Below are 19,355 nucleotides of genomic sequence, written 5' to 3' on the forward strand. Positions count from 1 at the left end.
GAACCTCAGTTGCTAGATAACTCATTAGTTAATGATTAATTATTAAAAGTTCTGGTAAAAGTAGATTAGTGTTTTAAATTGGATAAATACCTGAGCTTATAGTTACCTAACATTTGATCTTTACATTAGGTCTGTTTACCCATAGTGCAATAAAATATATTTAAATATGCTATATTGTAACATACATTTTATGATCTACACACAGATAATGGCTCTAAAAGGTAATCCAGACAATGCACATCACAAGTTACAGTTAGCCTTACAATTATGTGTAAATGGTAGGTCTTTCTTTCCACAAAAAATAATGATGCAAACTTTTAGTTTCATAAACTGTAAAAAGTCTGAAAAGGGTTAATGACAGTTACCTGACTTCTTCTCGACTAAGAACTTCAAGGAGCTTTGTGACTTCCCCAGGAAAGTCTGAAAGTACAACAGAGAACTTGCAGACTCTGCGGTCCAGGACCAGGGCTTTGTCTATGCAGTGTCGGAATAATGGCAGAGGAAGGTTTCCACTGCAAACAACGACAGCCACTCTAAGAAACAAAATGAAGAGCTGAATAAAACATTACATGTGTTTTGAAGTAGTAATGTACCATGTATGTACAATATAAGGCATATTAAAAAGTTGGCATAATATACATAGAGCAGATGGGTTTTTGCTCATTATTTCATTTCAAACAGTAAAAGCTGTTTTTTTCTTTCTACTATCTGGTCTGATCTAATAGTTATCTGTGTTACAACTAATTTGTAACAACATGGAAAATTGTTTTTACTGATTCAGTAAATCCTCTATAGAGAAGAGATTTCCTTTAGGTTTATCACATGAAAAGTCATGGACAAGATTGAATTTGAGATGCAATTCAGTTCAGAAAAACTCTCACAGTTTATCACGTCAAAAATCCTGTTGAACTCTATGGGAAATAAGTAGAACTGAATTAGGAGAAAAGTTTTTTTTCTCAAAGGTATCTCATGGCTTATCACATGAAAACTCATGGAAAAGATTAAATTCAAATAGAAAAAAATATTTTCTCTAAATTCTATTGCAGTTTTTTCCCATAGACTTCAAACGTGTTTTCACTTGATAACCCATCAGATACCTTTTTCTCTTTAAACTGAATCTGGCCTATAACCTGTAATCCAATAGGAATTTTGGGTATTCTATTATACATACACAGCCAGCTGGGCAGTATTGTTGAAATTAGCATAGTACTTCAAAAGACACCATACTAGAATGGAGCACAAGTATCTGAGTTCCCCTCATGAATACACTGCTGTCTGTATTCATGATAGGCAGGGAACCCAGATGAAAGTGCTTTCTAAATGAGCATTAAGGGATGTGATTTTACTTTCCTTATTGCTCTAGCGGCTAACCCATGTGTTTAGGCATCAATAATAAGGCTTAATAGCCACACTCCTCTAGATCAGGCAGAAGCCATTGAAATAAAATGGATAAACTAAAGTAGATGTGAAAAAATTGTATAACATACAGTATAAAATAAAATTCCAGTAGGACCCCTTTCATTCCACATTTTAAGAGTCAGCAACACATTCATATAAAATAACCTTTCTAAATATGTGTGATCTAACGTGTGAGCTGTGGTATTAAAGTGGAAATTGTGAATTGTATTCTTCAACTGTATTCTATGCTTTTTTTAAACCTATATTTGTAACAGTGCTCCTAGATGTATAATTCTTTGTTGTGAACTTAATGTTAAAGTAATACCAAATGACAATTTAAGATAATGGACATAGAAAAAATGTGTAACCTATTACAAAAACAGGATTTATTTGCCAGAAATCTCCTCCAAATGAATTCTAAGCTGATATCATCATTTTCAGATAAAATTGTTTTGCAATGATACCATGAACCCAGAAGTATTAGTATTTATCCTGTGCATGCCGTTCCAGTGTTGTAATGTGACTAGCCCTCTTTACAAAATACAATGGAAACATTATTTATGAAGCGTTCTGGATACTATTGCACTGCAGGCTTATATTGTATAATAACAATGTGAGTTACAGGAAATGATTTATGGCTGCCTACAGTGGAACTAGTCTTTTAATTTGCTGCACATTCTGGTGTTCTCTTTATTAGAACCAGATATGCTAAAATGACAAACTTTTTGCTGATTACTTGCCAATTTCCTGTATTTAACCATTTCATGACAGTGCACACTTTGTCATTTGCCCTGCATAGATTTCATATAACAGAGATATGAATGTGTAAGTTTAATTTTTCTTTTTTTAAAAGTAAATAGTTAAAGTAAAGTAAATAGCTACTATGCTCTTCCACAATGCATTCATCCTAATGCAGCCATCCTGTTTAAAGTCTTTTGTAAAACAGCAGGGGTCATAAAGATTGTGAGACACTTACTCAAAAAGATCTTTTTCAGTGTTTTAAAGGAACAGTAACATCAAAAATCAAATGGGGGAATTAATAAAAATTGTTAATGAAAAATATATTCGAAATGCGAAAAGTTATGCCTTTGTGCAAAAATTTTTCCATTGTGCGAATTTAATATAGCTTTTCCGAACTCGGAAATTGTTTAGCGACCTCTCCCAACAGTGGAAGAAGGTTTTTTATAGTTCGCACCAGTGCAAAGTGAATGTAATAGAACTTCTTACTAAAAAAGTTATGTTTGCTCCAAAAGATTGCAACACCTTTAAGCACTTCCTAAAAGTGGGCAATGCGCAAATAAAATTCCCAATACGCACTGAAAATATGCAATACAATAACAGATTAAGGAAGAATATTACATTGTGAACTGTTAATTTTTTATTGGTGTTTGTGCAAATTGTTTTGCTCTTTGTGATTTTATTATATCCCCAAAAAGTGTTTTAAAGATATGACAATATAATGTATTGTTGCCCTTTACTGGTAAAATGGTTGTGTTTCCTTCAGAAACACAACTGTAGTTTATATAAATAAGCTACTGTGTAGCCATGGGGGACAGCCATTTAAGCACAGGATACACAGTAGATAACACATAAGATCTGAAGAATCCCTTTGTATGCTACAGAGTTTATCTGTTATCTGCTGTGTATCCTGTGCCTTTTCTCCTTTTTCAGCTTTGAATGGCTGCCACCATGGCTACACAGCAGCTTGTTTATATAAACTATTATTGTGTTTCTAAAGCAAACACAGTTTTACCAGCACAGGGCAACTGTACATTATATTGTCATTCCTTAAAGACACTTTAATTTTTTGGTGTTACTGTTCCTTTAAGTTATTTTCAGTGTTAAAACTACATGCTCACAATTAAGATGTATTTTAGAAAATAATTCCTTTTTGACTATACACCAGTGAACTGCCAAATAATTTTTAAAGGGTATACATAGGGGCACATTTACTAAGGGTCGAATATCGAGGGTTAATTAACCCTCGATATTTGACCATCGAATATCGAAATCTAAGGATTTACCGCAAATAGTTTGATAGAAAGGGAAAATCGTTCCATCGAACGTTCAAAGGAAAAATCGTTCAATTAAATCCTTAGGATCGAACAATTCGAAGGATTTTAATCCATCGATCGAAGGATTTTCCTTCGATCACAAAAAGCATAGAAAGCTTATGGGGAAGGTCCCCATAGGCTAACATTGATGCTCGGTAGGTTTAAAGTGTTGAAGTAGGTAGTCAAAGTTTTTTTTAAAGAGACAGTACATCGAATGGTCGAATAGACGATTTTTAGTTCGAATCGTTCGATTCGAAGTTGTAGTCGAAGGTCGAAGTAGCCTATTCGATGGTCGAAGTATCCAAAAAAAACCTTTGAAATTCGAAGTTTTTTTCATTCTAATCCTTCACTCGAGTTTAGTAAATGTGCCACATTGTGTTGGCAATTGCTCATAACAGAGGGTAGGGCTCAGGTAAAACAGTTCTTACAGAGGAGACAGGAGGCTTAGGTTTGCAACAAAATGGACAGGCTCCTGCCTGGGGTTTATTGTTCAAACCGGACAAACTTAAATAGGCACAAGTTCCGTGTTATAACAGTAAACAATAAGCGAAAACCTCATCGGTTTACAGTTTTACAGAATACAGGAAAACGTTCAAACCTTAGCTGAACAGTTTTACACCTGACTTTGGGCCTCCTCTGCTTGCTGCATGTGTTCCCTGACTATGGGCATGACTACAGCAATTCTATCTTGCATGAGTGTAATATGTTCCACTACACTCTTATGGGGTGTTATCTCTTGATCCCAGGTCTCCTTTGCTACATCGATGAGACCTCTGGGGTGATAACCATACAGTAACTCAAAGGGCGAAAAGCCCGTGGACTACTGAGCCACCTCTCTAATGGCAAACATAGGTACGGTAAGAGGCAGTCCCAATCCCTCCCATCCATATCTTCTTTAACATGTTTGTCAGGGTTTTGTTAAAGCGCTCTATCAACCCATCAGTTTATACAATTCCTTCATAACCCTAGACATAGGTCCCTGGTCTGTGAGGATTTCTTTAGGAATGCCAGTGTGGGTAAACATATAGAACAGCTCTCTAGCAATATTTTTGCAGGCTGTATTTCATAAAGGGACCGCCTCAGGGTACTGGGTAACACTAGAATATACTGATGGTCCAGGGCTGACTTTACCAGTGGCCCTACCAAGTCCATTGCAATTCTTTCAAACGGGACCTCAATGATAGGCAATGGAACTAGATGGCCTCGGAAGTGAGGTACAGGGGCAGACAGCAGGCATGCTGGACAAGAGTCACAATTAATTCTTTTAATCTGGTTTTAATGTTCTCCTTTTTCTACAGTTTATCTGAGGATACATTGTGTGTCTTTGACTGAAATGGGACTACTAATTGACGTATTGTCAGATAAGTGAAACATTGTGCTACAATTTTGATACTTAGATGCAGCCCCTAGAGGGTGCTATGATGTTGGTGTATATAAAGGAGACTTTGTATAATGATATGCTAGCTTGACAAAGAGCCGTGCGAGGCTCGAAACGTTGCTATGCTGCCCTGCTGTATGTGAATAAAGGCTTTTTTATCCTATCCTGGAGTGCTGCCCATCTCTTCTCTGGCTTTGGCAATCTGGTGTGGAAGGACACCACGGGAGGTGCACCCAATCAAACGAAGTAATTAACCAGGTGTGTGCCCCTCAAATCTTTTTCTGGAATTGTTTTCCTTCTGGAGGTGAGCACCACGGTGGAAATATGAGCTTTGCATATACTACTGAAGAAGTTTTACGTATAACCACTGCAGTCAAAGGCAATAGTGAGTTTCTTTCCCAACATGATGTGTTATGTGATTTTCGAGAGATTGAGAAACTACACAGAAAAAGTATTGCTTGGGACTTACATTTAAGAACCATGGCTGAATATGTACGATTGCAACGGATCCCACGTGGTCTGCGCTCTCATCTGAGACCCACGCTGTTTGCGGATGATGAAGAGTTTACTAAAAAGTGGGAATCCATTTTAAACAAGTGTTCGCTTGACTTAATGGTGGCCCTGATGGAAAAGATCCAGAAGGAATCGCCAGCGCTGACACTGCATATCACCAAGAAGGAAGCAGAGATGCGGAACCATTGTGCTGAGAAAGAAGTTTCCGAGGGACAGCTTACAATGCAGGACTCGCTCAACAAGTTCCGTGTGGCCCTGGAGGTGCGGAAGCGGGACAAGTTCCGACGCGACGCTGAAGATTACAGCACAGGCCTGGTGTATAGATGGCGGAGTATGAAAGACCAGAGGCAACACGTGGGCTGGAACCGCGGCCGCATTATTAATAGAAATGGCGGAGGTGAGCGTATGGAGGCTGATGGCGCAAGGCCCAAGAGATCCTCTGCGAACGCACCAACGACGGCTTTTTTATCCAGCTCCCAGACATCGCTCACTACAAGCGAAACAAGCGGCGAGGAGGCAAGCGGGCACAACACAAAAGACAGCAAACTGCGGAAGAAACATCGCCCACGACGGTGGTAAATACAACCGAAGTCACGCTGGAGGGAGAGGAACTTAAGGTACTCAGTAAAGGTTTCTCTTTTGCGTTAGTTACTGGCCCGGACTTTTTTGAACTGGACTTGGCGTTATTTAGATTCTTTAGGAACCTAAGGTTAAAAGCACAATTTGCTAATGTTGATGTTTATGAGGAAAAACTGGCCATGGGGACCTTTTATGCCAAAACATTGGGCCTATCCAAACTTAGTAATTTTATGCCTGACAACAAAAATGCTCCAATTGAAACGTATGTACACATGGTAACCACTGAAATGAAATCATTAGAAAATGCCTATAGGCGTGGGGAAATACATACAATGACCCCTAACCTGACAAAAGATGAATTTGATGCACTAAACAAACTTACAAATCGTAAGGATTTAGTTTTTAAAAGTGCTGATAAGGGGGGTGCAGTGGTTATCATGTCTACTGAGTACTATATTGGAGAAATTACACGATTACTATCTGATGATACCACGTATATTAAACTGAGTGGGGACCCACTGTCTGACATACAAAAAAAGATTGGGACACTTTTACAAAATGCTAAAGATGTACATGTCATTGATGAGGGATTGGCGGCATATTTGACACAGGGGAACCCTGTGACCCCTGTGTTCTATATGCTGCCGAAAATCCATAAAAATGTAAAAAAACCACCTGGAAGACCAATAGTGGCTGGGATCGACTCAGTTTTTACCCCTTTAGCAAGATTTGTGGACACCATTATCAGACCACATGTTATCTCCCAGTGTTCCTATATCCAGGATACAGGTGACTTTTTAAATAAAGTGGCATCTATTTCTTTACCTGAAAGGGAAGTGTGGCTAGCCACAATGGATGTGGAAAGCCTCTACACCTCCATCCCACATGATGGGGGTGTGGAGGCGGTTCACATCTGTTTGGAACAAGATGAGACCCTTGATGGAGCCCAAAAGAGATTCACCTTAAGTTGCCTGGAAATGGTATTAAGATGGAATTACTTTTTGTTCAGAGACGAATTCTTTTTGCAATTGAAAGGGACGGCCATGGGATCAAACGTGGCTCCTTCATATGCGAATATATTTATGGGTAAATTTGAAGAAAAATTCATCTACACGAATCAACTTTTCAAAAAACATTGTATAAAATGGCTACGCTATATAGATGATGTATTCATAATATGGGAGGGGCCACGTTTGTCCCTAGAACAATTTCATAGGGAAATTAACTCAGCATGCTCACATATCAAGTTTACTGTCCATGTAAATTCACAGGAGATTGCTTTCCTTGATACCAGAGTATACATGTGTGATAACATACTCCATACTGATTTATTCACCAAAGAAACAGATAAGAATACTCTGCTTCATTTCTCTTCTTTCCATCCACCACAGATCAAAAAATCACTTCCTAAGTCACAGTTCACACGAGTGAAACGGATAGTCTCGGATGAGAAACTGTCAAAAGTAAGGATGGATGAAATGTCTGAGAAATTTCTTTCTAGACATTATCCTAGGATGGTGGTGGATGGACAAAGAGGGAAAGTCGAGAATGTTGATAGGGAACAGCTGTTAAGAAAAAGAGAGAGAGAAAATCATGCCAGAATACCATTTATTTCAACTTATAACACGTTGAGTGATAATATAGGGAAAATTATTAGAAAACATTGGGGTATTTTAAAAACTAATCTGGGGGGCGTCCCTGCTTTCCAGAATCCACCTGTTATGTCTTATAAAAGGGCCCGTACTATAGGCTCCATGTTGGTGAAGTCAGATTTGGGCTCAGGGAAAGAGAGTAGACAGACGGTACTACGTCCGGTTAAGAAGGGCACATTTGCCTGTTGCTCATGCAATTGCTGTAGCAATATACAAAAGGGAGAGGTGATTCACCACCCTAGAAGTGGTATCCCTATTCCTATCTCTGGCCATTATTCCTGTACTACCACATTTGTGGTTTATGCAATAAAGTGCCCTTGTGGCTTAGCTTATGTGGGTCAAACCTCACGCATGGCCAGAGATAGGATTAGAGAACACAAATCAACTATAAAATGTAAAAGAGTGGATCAGCCGGTCGCCAAACACTTTATAGAATTGGGACATACGATATCACAATTAAAATTTCAGATCTTGGATGCTGTCCCGAAGTTGAGAAGGGGAGGTGACAGGGTCAAAAAATTGCTATATAAAGAGGCATGGTGGATCAGGAAATTAGATACCCTAGCACCGAATGGACTTAATCTGGAATATGATCTATCTCCTGTTTTTAGATAATTTATATTAATTCTTTTAATCTGGTTTTAATGTTCTCCTTTTTCTACAGTTTATCTGAGGATACATTGTGTGTCTTTGACTGAAATGGGACTACTAATTGACGTATTGTCAGATAAGTGAAACATTGTGCTACAATTTTGATACTTAGATGCAGCCCCTAGAGGGTGCTATGATGTTGGTGTATATAAAGGAGACTTTGTATAATGATATGCTAGCTTGACAAAGAGCCGTGCGAGGCTCGAAACGTTGCTATGCTGCCCTGCTGTATGTGAATAAAGGCTTTTTTATCCTATCCTGGAGTGCTGCCCATCTCTTCTCTGGCTTTGGCAATCTGGTGTGGAAGGACACCACGGGAGGTGCACCCAATCAAACGAAGTAATTAACCAGGTGTGTGCCCCTCAAATCTTTTTCTGCAAGAGTCACAATACCCCATCACATCAGAAAAAATATTGAGCCAATAAAACCTTTGCAAAATTGGCTATTGGGTTTTCTCCTTATGTAGGTGACCACCCAGGGGGAGATTGTGGGCCAGGTCCAAGACCATTCACCAATAGTATTGGGGCACCAACAACCAGGACTGCCATCAGAAATCATGGAGCCCTATACGACAAAATTTCCTGGGCCGCACCAACCCCAACACAATCCCCACCCACTGGTCCACCCACCCCACCGTAAAAAAAAGAGCATTGGTGGTCAGGGCCCCCCATACATTAATAAAAAAATAAAAACATTGGTGGTCAGGGCACCCCATAAAATTAATATTGGTGGTCAGGGCCCCCCATAAAAAAAATGTTAATTAAAAAAATTGTGGTCAGGGCCCCCCATTATAAAATATTGGTGGCTAGGACCCTCACACGTTAAAGAAAAAAACCGGTGGCCAGGGCCCCCCAAATGTTATAAAACATTGGTGGCTAGGGCCCCCCTCACACATTTGTTTAAAAAAATTGTGGCCAACCCCCCCAGGAGTTTAAAAAAAATTGGTGGCCAGGGTTCCCCCCATACAATAACAGGGACCACTGGATTCAATTTAGGGGGGCCCTGCCATGTTGCACCCCTGCTGTCAATGAGCTGCCAATTTCAGAAGGGAGTGGGGAGCACAAGTGGCTGCATCTTCTGTCTAGTAACAGCAATCTCTTTCCTTATTCACAGTCACATTATTTTAAGTTCCGTTCAAGCGGCATGGGGATTGGATGAGCTGGAGGGAAAAGCTATCCAATCCCTGAGCAGCTCAACCGGGACTTAAACTTTTGTGACCAATCAGGGAAGAGAATGGACAAAATGCAGTCATCTGTGCTCCTGCCCTCCTTTCCGAAGTCGGCAGATCTGTGACAGCAGGGGGGCCCAGATAATTAAATAAGTGCAGCACAGCCGGGCCCGCTTAAGACCTAAAACCCTCCAGGCCCGGGACAACATTCCCCCCTGCCCCCCTGATGGTGGCCCATCCTTAACATTTTCTCAGACCCTGCACAGTAACCGTTTCAAATGTCACTATAGCAGTGAGATAACATTTAGAGTCTCCATGACTACAGAACTATACAAGACTACAGTCATTAATTTGGTCTGGTCTCACCAGACTGGCATGCACCAACGTCACTAAGCTCCCGGAATCCAACAGAGCTTGAACAGATTTGCCATATGCAATTCAGTGTCAATGGTGCACACAGGGTGAGCAAACAATGACACCTGCTGAGCAGAGTTACAATCCATGGGCTCAACAGGTAGTGGGCATCTGGCAGCAACATGTACCCACTCATTATACCACCAGCATCGACCCTTTGTTGGAGGAGACAGCTGGGTTTTGTCAGCTTCTTTAGGCCATTCTACAGCCTTTTGGTCAGCCCCTGTGTCCCGAGGCAACAACTCGCTGGCTTTTTCTAAGGACCTTGCGGAAGGATGTTTTGTGGCTGGCTTGTGCTATGGTGGAGGCGACACTAAGCTGTCCTCAGTGGCAATATGGTGTTCCACCATTTCCACTAGGTGACCGGCTGACTGAGAATCTACATGACTCACCCATCTCCACAAGGTTGTCGGAAAAGCTCTCAGAAACCATCCATAATGACTCTTTCCACTATTTGAGGAGCTGACAGGGATTCTGATGAATTAAGTCATACATCTGGGCACGGAGGGACCTCTCCTGCTGGTAGGACTACTTGTGCACCCTTGAGCTTGCATGGCTGACATGACACCCAGTCGTTGAAGTATCTCCGATTTTAACCTGTAGTAGTCTTTGGCAAAACCAAAGTATGCCTTTTGGAAGACTCCAGTCAGAAATGGTGCCACCAGGCTTGCCAACTGGGACTTGGGCCAAGCCTCCCTCTCAGCGATCCTTTCAAAGGTATGCAGAAATGCCTCAACGTTGTCATGTGGAGTCATCTTATGCAGAAAATGATTGGCCCTAATGGGAACATCCACGCTGGGGGCCACAGGCAATACCTCCTGGCCCCGTGCAGCCAACTCTGTACCAACTCTGTCAGGCTTGGCAGCTGAGCTGCGAGCAGATGATTAGTCTCTTGCTGGGCAGCATTAACCTCCTGCTGACTAGCATTGACTTGGGCAAACTGCAACACCAGTTCATCCATGCTGTTGAACTATACTCCCACAGTCTGTAGCAAACAGCACTGCCCTTTTAACAACTGCTGTCCTTTTATGCTCACTGGGGCTCATTTATAAACACTGGGCAAATTTGCACCTGAGCAGTAAACCATAGCAACCAATCATTGATTATCTTATTTCAACCAGTTGCAAGTCGAACACTAAAAGCAATTATCTGATTGGTTGCCACTGGTTACTGTCCATGTTCAAATTTGCCCACTGTTTATAAATGAACCCCACTGTCTCTCTGTTGCCCGCATCCGAAACACCATTTGTGGGGAATTGCTCATAAAAGCAGGTACGGCTCAGGTAAAACAGTTCTTACAGAGGAATTGGAATTGGAATCTTCAGCGCTGGCCGCGGAATCAGACACTTGATGTCAAAACTTTGCAATAAGGATCACTTTACTGGGTCACGATTCACGATGAAACCAAACTTGAGTAAAACAATTAAAGCTTTATTAAACTATTTAAAATGCAACAAATGAAGCGGGCAGGGGAACAAGCTTAACACATTTCGTGACTCATTGTCACTGCATCAGAAGCCTAAGCGCCCCCTGCAGGTGAAACGCTTATATAACCACACCAATAAAAATCCAATGATAAACCTGATCAAAAAGTCACAATACATACGTAAGCATTAATTTAAATTGGTGTAATTTAATCCATGTTCTTAGCAGCATACTGACATTGATTGATATTTTCAGATAAATAAATAAACAAATATCAGTGAAAGATAATGAAACGAGAAGCAGTATGATGTCAATTCATAACCGTAAATGTAATTAAGAATAAATAGATAGATGAATAAATAATTAATTTATATAAATCCAAATAATGTTGTGTTAATTAGTTAATTTGATAAAATCAAAATTCATCAAACTTCACAAATTATATAATTAAAGGATAATTGAATTTAGATTTGCCCTCATGATGTTTAATCAAATGCTTAGCCATGGCAGAAATTATTTTCTGCCTAGAAACACAATTTAGATGTTCCGATATATGTTTCCTAATGGATCTTATAGTCTTACCTATATACTGAAGTTAGACACGTTATAAGGGCAAATTTACTAAAGGGCGAAGTGACTAAAGCCAGCGTCATTACGGTACTTCGCCGATTTACTAACGGGCGCTGGCGTAAATTTGCTAGCGAAGGAAATAGACTCTAGCTCTCCTTCGCACTCTAACGGCAGGCAAATTTTCACTCTGGTGAATGGACGTAACTACGCAAATTCACTAAGATGCGGATTTTACTGAACGTTACCTCTTGAACGTTACCTCTTGCACCAGACTTGCCTTCGCCACCTTCACCTAGGGTATTATAACAACTCTATTTTCTTTTATTAAGGTTCCCTGGGCATGTGTAATGTAATGTATTTCCTGCAACATATACGTCCATTTAAATTTAACTTCCTGCCGTATGCAAATTAGCCAACGCTTGCGTAACTTCGATTTGCTTGCCGAATTAACGCTAGCGAAACTTCGCCATCATTCGGCGTCCTGGACGCAACTTAGCATTTTTGTGAATTAGCGTTGTCCTAGCGAATTTTCGCCTGACGAAGTGCTGCGATGTGAACAGCATGGTTCCCAAATTACGTCCTCTTTTATAAGCAAAATTTGGTTGTGGGAGTAACACATGATTCAAAGTGTGATCCTGTTTCAGTGCTTTCCAGTAGTTCTGATAGTTCTACATACATGTGAACTATCCCTCGAATAAGTCGTAATAATTCCCTATTGATATTACTTCTCTGTTGTCCAACATGATCTCTGCTACCTTGCTTTGTCCTAATACTCAAAAGGACCTCAAGATTAGTCCCAATTGCCATATCTTAAGCAGTCTCTAAATGCATATCCTCATTCCACAAAACAATCCCATAATGAAATTGACTGATTGAATGAGTCTCATGTCGTACATATCCTGGGCAAACGCAGAAACTGCCCCCTGTGATAGCCTGTAAAACAGTACTAGGGTGACAACTATCTGCATGAAGCATAGTGTTACGTGTAATTGGTTTTCTGATATAAATCAGTAATAATAGTATTGCTATCAACACTGAATTTGATATCCAGAAAGGACATTTTATAGGAAATATTCTCACTGGTGAAAGAAACGCCCCAATTTCTGTAATTACAATACTGAATAAAGTCCCCTCTTTGGAGTTGCAGTAGCATTCACGGTTTGTTCAAAGAAAACCACAGCGTTTGTTCAGAGCTTTTTTGTCTCCCAGTTCACCCCATACTGCACAGCCAGGCTGCCTTAAAAAGCTCCACCCCCAGGCTCCACCTGCAGACTAATTGGGCAGCGTACTGGTTTAGCCCTGCTCCAGGGTCCTAGCCTGTCTTACCCTGGAGATTTAAAGGAGACAGTACCTCAGGCCGGGTAATATATACCTATCACCATATACAGCAACCCTACTGGGACAGAGCTCTTTGTCACAACAGGTAATGGTTTCTATTGTTTTACAGAGAATGCTTAGTAAGAATCAAGTACAATTTACTGTTTTGTTATAACAGAGAAAGAGGAAATCATTTTAAACAATTATTTGCCAAAATGGGCTCTATGGGAGAAGGTCTTTCTGTAATTGGGATATTTCCAGATATTGGGTTTCCAGATAAGGGATACCATACCTGGATGTCATTTTGGTGCCAGCAATTATGTACATTCCCCTAATTGTTCTTTTTCTCTACCTCTTGGTTTCAGAATGGGCTGGTGCGGCAAATGCTACTGACAGGGAAACATGTACCTGCATGGCTAGGTACTGTAAATGGAAGAGCATCATTACTGTTGGAGATGTGGTGAGATATTAAATGACATATGTAGAGTAAAGTCAACATAGCACTGCCCTGTATTTAATACCATATTAAATATACCACAAGATACAAGTTCAATGATATTCTGAGGTAGGTGCAGTTACAAAAAGTGCTGCATGTGGTGTGTTTTACACTGCTTAAGCAGTTGGTAGCACCAACATATTAATATATGATTGAGGGAGTTACTCCCGAAACGCGTCAGGTGATGTGGGTCAGTGACCTGTTGGAATAAACCACCTTTTTATCTAACCGGAGTGCCGCCTTTTCATCCTTTGAGCTACCATATTAAATATACCACAAGATACAAGGTTGAATGATATTCTGAGGTAGGTGCGGTTACAAAAAGTGCTGCATGTGGTGTGTTTTACAATGCTTAAGCAGTTGGTAGCACCAACATATTAATATAATAAGCTCCAAATGTCTCCCTATGACATACCTTTTCCCTTTCAGTTCCAGTAGTTTATCTGCTATGAGAGCAGCAAGTCCCATTGCGCCCTCAGCATCAGCTGTGACTCTCTCACATTCCAGAAGTCTCAGCATAGAAAGCAGTACATCCTCCTCCCTGCAAGCAAACATGGGCCAGCAATTGTGTTAGATGTAATGAGACCTCAAGCAAAACACAAATTAAGGATAAGTATTTTATCGTAGGGAACTTATCATTTACAGTACTTACATACTTACATACATAGTTAAATTGGGTTGAAAAAAGACAAAGTACATCAAGTCCAACCCCTCCAAATGAAAACCCAGCATCCATACACACACCCCTCCCTACTTTCACACAAATTATATATACCCATACCTATACAAACTATAGAGTTTAGTATCATAATAGCCTTTGATATTCTGTCTGTCATTCATCAGTGCATTGCCCTGTGGTATGTGCTACTTTGACATGCGTGAGACTGACTTTGCATTGCCTTTGTGGTCTCCAATGCTTAAAATCTGTCCATATGACCTATGTGTTCATGATAAAATAAATTTCTCTGACACTATGGCTGGTGTTAAGGTAATAGTATATCCTTAGGGGGTTTGCAGAAGGCCAGACTATTATATTGGTTTGAAAACTAAACTAAAGTGTGGCTATGCTGTAGGCTAACTTAATTTTAGCAGTGAATCATAGAGCAGATGCACCTTCCCCCATTCATCTGATTTTTTAATAAAAAATATACCACATTTAGTGTTTGTGGTACCCATTCTGAAATCAAATGCCCTCAACTGAAATGCTCAATGCCATCCACACATCAACACAAGATCTATTAGAAGGGGGGCAAGGCTTTTTGGACAAGCACACAAGCATCACTAGCACAATGTGAAGAGCTGGGTAAAGTGATATAAAGGACTCATTTTTCATGGTTTTGTTAATAAATGTATATACTGTAGATTTGCATGACTGTGGATGCAGTATATCTGTGTATCTGTGGCTGCATGAGTATGCATGTGGGTCTGTATGTTTCTGTGGCTACTACATGAGTACATGTGTGGAACCTTATGTTTCTGGCAATGTATGAGCAGATATTTACTGGGCTGTATGAGTTTGTCTCAAGTGGCACTTTGGGCGACTATTGAAAATGCATCGCCGCGTGTGCATTAGCGCAGGCGATTTTGCGCTGTAGCCTATGAAGAAAAACCGCTGAGGCAGTTCGGGGAGATAGTCGCGCAAAAGACGTGGCGATAAGTCGCCAGGCGACAAAATCTCCTCGTCTGGCCTTACCCTAAAAATCCTATTTAAAAAAAAACTTTGGAAGAAAAACACATATATATGTGCTAATGAATTAAAAGAAACTTTATGCCACAATCAACAAGGTTGTTGTCTTAAGAGATATATGTAAAGGAGATACTGGCCAAAACAGGAATCCTCTGCAAAGTGGCATGTGATGCCTGAAACATGTTGTGCGCAGAATAAATTTCACTTTGAAAAGGATTCCTGTTTTGTCTGGCATCTCCTTTTTTCTTACTTAAAGGCGAACGCCACAAAAACATAACTTAAGCTTTTTGAAAAGTAAACACAATTTCAAGCAACTTTGCAATATACATCAGTTAAATAATATGCAGACTTTTCATGATTTTTAATGGGTTCTGACAGTTCCCTAAGCCTAGCCCCCTGCTCTCCTGCTGACTACTTTGCTGAGCTGGCTGACTACTGTTACTTTGTATCAGCAGCCAGCTGTCCTTAGCCTGCATCCTCCAAGCCCCACAATTCCTTGCACACGTGATTTCAATAAAGAAAGGAACATCACAGTGCAATACATTGTGGGTTATGTAGTTCCTGCATGCTGTCTGTAAACTGTGGAGAAGTTGTTACAATTTGTAACATCAGTGTTTTAGTCCCTCCTTTCCTGCCAGGATTTCAAATGATGCAGAAAGAAAAGGTCTGTTAAACAGCTGTATTTCAGCATAGAAAATGGCATTTATTTAAACTTTTTGAAGAAACTGATAACGGTGATGGGTATATTAGGGGTTTCTGTGTTAATTGTGTCCCTGCCAGAACCAAGTAGAAGAAGAATGTACCTGAATGGGCCTAATAGAGTGTAGCAGTGTATTTTATTGAAATGTATTTATTCCAAAATATTTCCTTAAGGATGACCTCAAGTGAGCACATTATTTTAAATTTCCCATAAAACATGCTTTAACTATGTACCATACCTCACAGAGATCATCTTATCTATAAGCTTCTTGGTTAGTTTTAATGTATTGGCACCAAAGGATGGTCCTCCAAGCTCTAAAAAATAGATTGCAATTGGTAAAGGGCTGCAATGATTAGAATAAAATGTAATTACATTTTCTAAAATACAAGGTTTTATACTGTATATTAAATAGTGTTAGTTTGGAAAGAATATTCAACATTCAACATTTCAACATTATACTAAATGCCTATATGGGGGGGAATCTATCTGCTTCTTTTCTAGCAAACAGAAGTTCCTCCTCTGCTTGATGAAGCTGCGAGCAGGACTTTTCCCAGGCGGCCAGATCGCTTGTCTGGATTCTGAAGGGCAGAGTGGGGTTAACAATAAATAAACAAATGAAATAACCCCCGCTCTGCTTCCCTGTCCTTTGGAATGCAGGCAAGCTCAGCAGTTCCTGATAGTTTTCTTATTACTCTCACTGGCGGGCTGGAAAAGGTCCTGCTCGCAGCTTCAGCAAGCAGATGAGAGGAACAGTGAAATCAGCTACACCGAATCAGTTATTTTAAAGAAATGGTACAAAATTTCTAATTGAAGTACATTGCATATATGCTTCTTTTTAGGTTTATGTGCAGTACATGCAATATTATTTATTAATTTTAGATTCCCTTTAACAATGGGAGAGAAAGACAAAGGGACATAAACAGAAAAAGACACAATCATTTAGACACCTGTAGCATGTAACTGCTCTGTGGTCGTTTAATAGGGTGTTTTTTATTTACTTGTTTCAAGAATTGTAACAGATGGGACATTTTGACCACCAAGGGTAGCAGCAATCAAAACACTGTGTGCCTTTAGCCATAGCCCTTTTGTCACATTTTCTGGTTTCTTCCAGGTGAAAAACTGCTGATGGTGAAAATACCAAAACTTTATGATTTAGCTTGAGCATGCAGATAGTGACATGAATGTATCTACCTGTCACTACCCACATGTGGGGGATTTTAACTTAGGTAAAATTAGGCAGTTTGGTGTTTGACATTAGTCTTAAGGCTAAGGCAAAGGTAGAATTGCAAACATTTTGCTTCCTGTATAATTTCCAGTTTTGCTTCTAGGTTGCAAATTACTCAAAATTGTTCCTTCATTGCCCTGAGCAGGTCATGCAGGTCATTATAGCTTTGAAATGATCATTGGCATGTTTTCAAGTCATAATAATCACCTGCATACTGGCTGAGCCCAGGCTATTACCATTCAGAGCAATGGAGGGGCAATGTTGAGCATTTTGTCCTTCAAGCTCGTAATCATATGGACAGCAAAATACCTGCAACCAACTTGTATGCCATTGCCCTTAGGCTACTGTCACATGTCAGATTTTCTCCACTGGAAGTTTTATTTCTTCATACTAGGAATTAACCCAAATCCAGGATTTGGTTAGGGATTTATCCAATATTCAGCCTTTTTCAGCAGGATTTCAGCCGAATCCAAGTGCCTGGCCAAACTGAATGCTAATCCAAAACAATCACATGACGTTTCACCACAAAAACAAGGAAGTCAACATTTTTTAAACTACCCTCCCTCCTTTTCCTAATTTGCATATGCAATTAGGGTTCAGATTCAGTTAAATATTCAGCCTAATCTTTCACAAAGAAATCACGGGGTTGTTTGCTATAACTTGCATTTAAAACCCTAGCAATTCTTGCTATCCTTGTATCATGGCTTTTAAGTTTTGAACACCTTTTGGTTTTCAATGTACTTAACACATAGCTTCACATGCAATGTTTAGATCACTGTGAAGTATCTAATTTATAGGTAAAACAAAATATATCTCAGATTTGATAGGAAAGGAATTTAAATTATTTTTGAAGTTAAAACATGTTTACCTCCATACAGGGGATGCGTTATGCAGTCATATTCTGTTGAACAGTGTCCTGCTTTCAATGACTGTTGTACAATGGGAAATTTCTCACTCTCGACACCCTAGAAAATGGATCAACATTGAGATACAATCAAAGACAACAACCACTTAAGCACTCTCTTTAGGGTTTTTATACCTACTATATGTGTGTTTACACATGTAAAGTAAAAATCCATTACTCAATGAAAATCCAGACCTTTTTGTTTTATATATTGTGTGTGTTTGTGGCAGTGAACAAAGTGTAAGTGAGTGAATTGACTACTTTACTCCACTCAGCTTATATATTATATAATCAGTATATATATATATATATATATATATATATATATATATATATATATATATATATATATATATATATATATATATATATATAATAAAATTAACACTCACAGGCCTTACTCAATATAAAAATATAAAAAATATAAAAAATATATTAAAATATTTATTACAGTAACATTTCTGTCTCTACAAATATTTTTCAAGGTCTGTAAAGACCAAAATATGTTTAATAAATATTTTATATAGAGAGAGGAAGGTGAGATAATACACTCACTGCACTTAAATATGAGAATGTTATAAGTCACAAATTAGTTCTGTGATAATATAAACAATATAAATGGAAGAAAATTCCAAAGTGACTATGAAAATCGGTTTCGGTTTATGATTAAATTGAAGCTAAACTATCACCATGCTGTTCACTGATGAACCCACTCTCTCTATACAGCTGAGGTGGCGATGCATGACATCACTGCTCACGTCATGCATGCTACTGAATGGGTGATCTGTATATAAAATCAAGGTTAATATAGGTGTTCTCAGTTGGGATTTTTATGTGACAGAGAGTGAAGCATCATTACAATGATACGTTCTAACATTACAAAGTACACATAAAAATATTTTTGCAGAATATTTGAGTTGTGATGGGCGAATTTGTGCCGTTTCGCTTCTCCGGAAAATTTTCGAAAATTCGGATATACGGCGAAAAATTGTTTTTGACGCCGGCGAATTTTCGAGGGCGTTTCGCAAATTTATTCGCTGGCGGTGAATCGCGAATTTCGCGCCTGACAAATAAATCCGCCCATCACTATATTTGAGGCTTACATTATATGAATTATATTTAAACAAACAAGTCCTTACAGGACAATTAATGAGACCTATTGTATACAGATGATTTCAAAGCACATATGGCATTGAAACCAAATAAAAGTAAGAGTAATTAATT

General features: G+C 39.3%; 1 protein-coding gene across 4 annotated transcripts in view; it reads right to left on the reverse strand.

The window, feature by feature from the left end:
- The window catches only part of LOC108703378 (L-threonine ammonia-lyase), a 57,311-nt gene that overhangs the window by 17,546 nt on the left and 20,410 nt on the right, over nt 1-19,355 (reverse strand). For all 4 annotated transcript variants that reach the window (XM_041571163.1, XM_041571161.1, XM_041571162.1 and 1 more), the window contains 4 exons: nt 18,096-18,192; nt 16,241-16,316; nt 14,031-14,156; nt 366-533 (listed from right to left, as the gene is read on the reverse strand). In XM_041571163.1, the coding sequence (XP_041427097.1) occupies nt 366-533; nt 14,031-14,156; nt 16,241-16,316; nt 18,096-18,192 (467 nt within the window). The remainder of the gene's footprint in view (nt 1-365; nt 534-14,030; nt 14,157-16,240; nt 16,317-18,095; nt 18,193-19,355) is intronic.

Source organism: Xenopus laevis, chromosome 7S, assembly GCF_017654675.1.
Source record: "Xenopus laevis strain J_2021 chromosome 7S, Xenopus_laevis_v10.1, whole genome shotgun sequence".
Lineage (NCBI taxonomy): Eukaryota > Metazoa > Chordata > Amphibia > Anura > Pipidae > Xenopus > Xenopus laevis.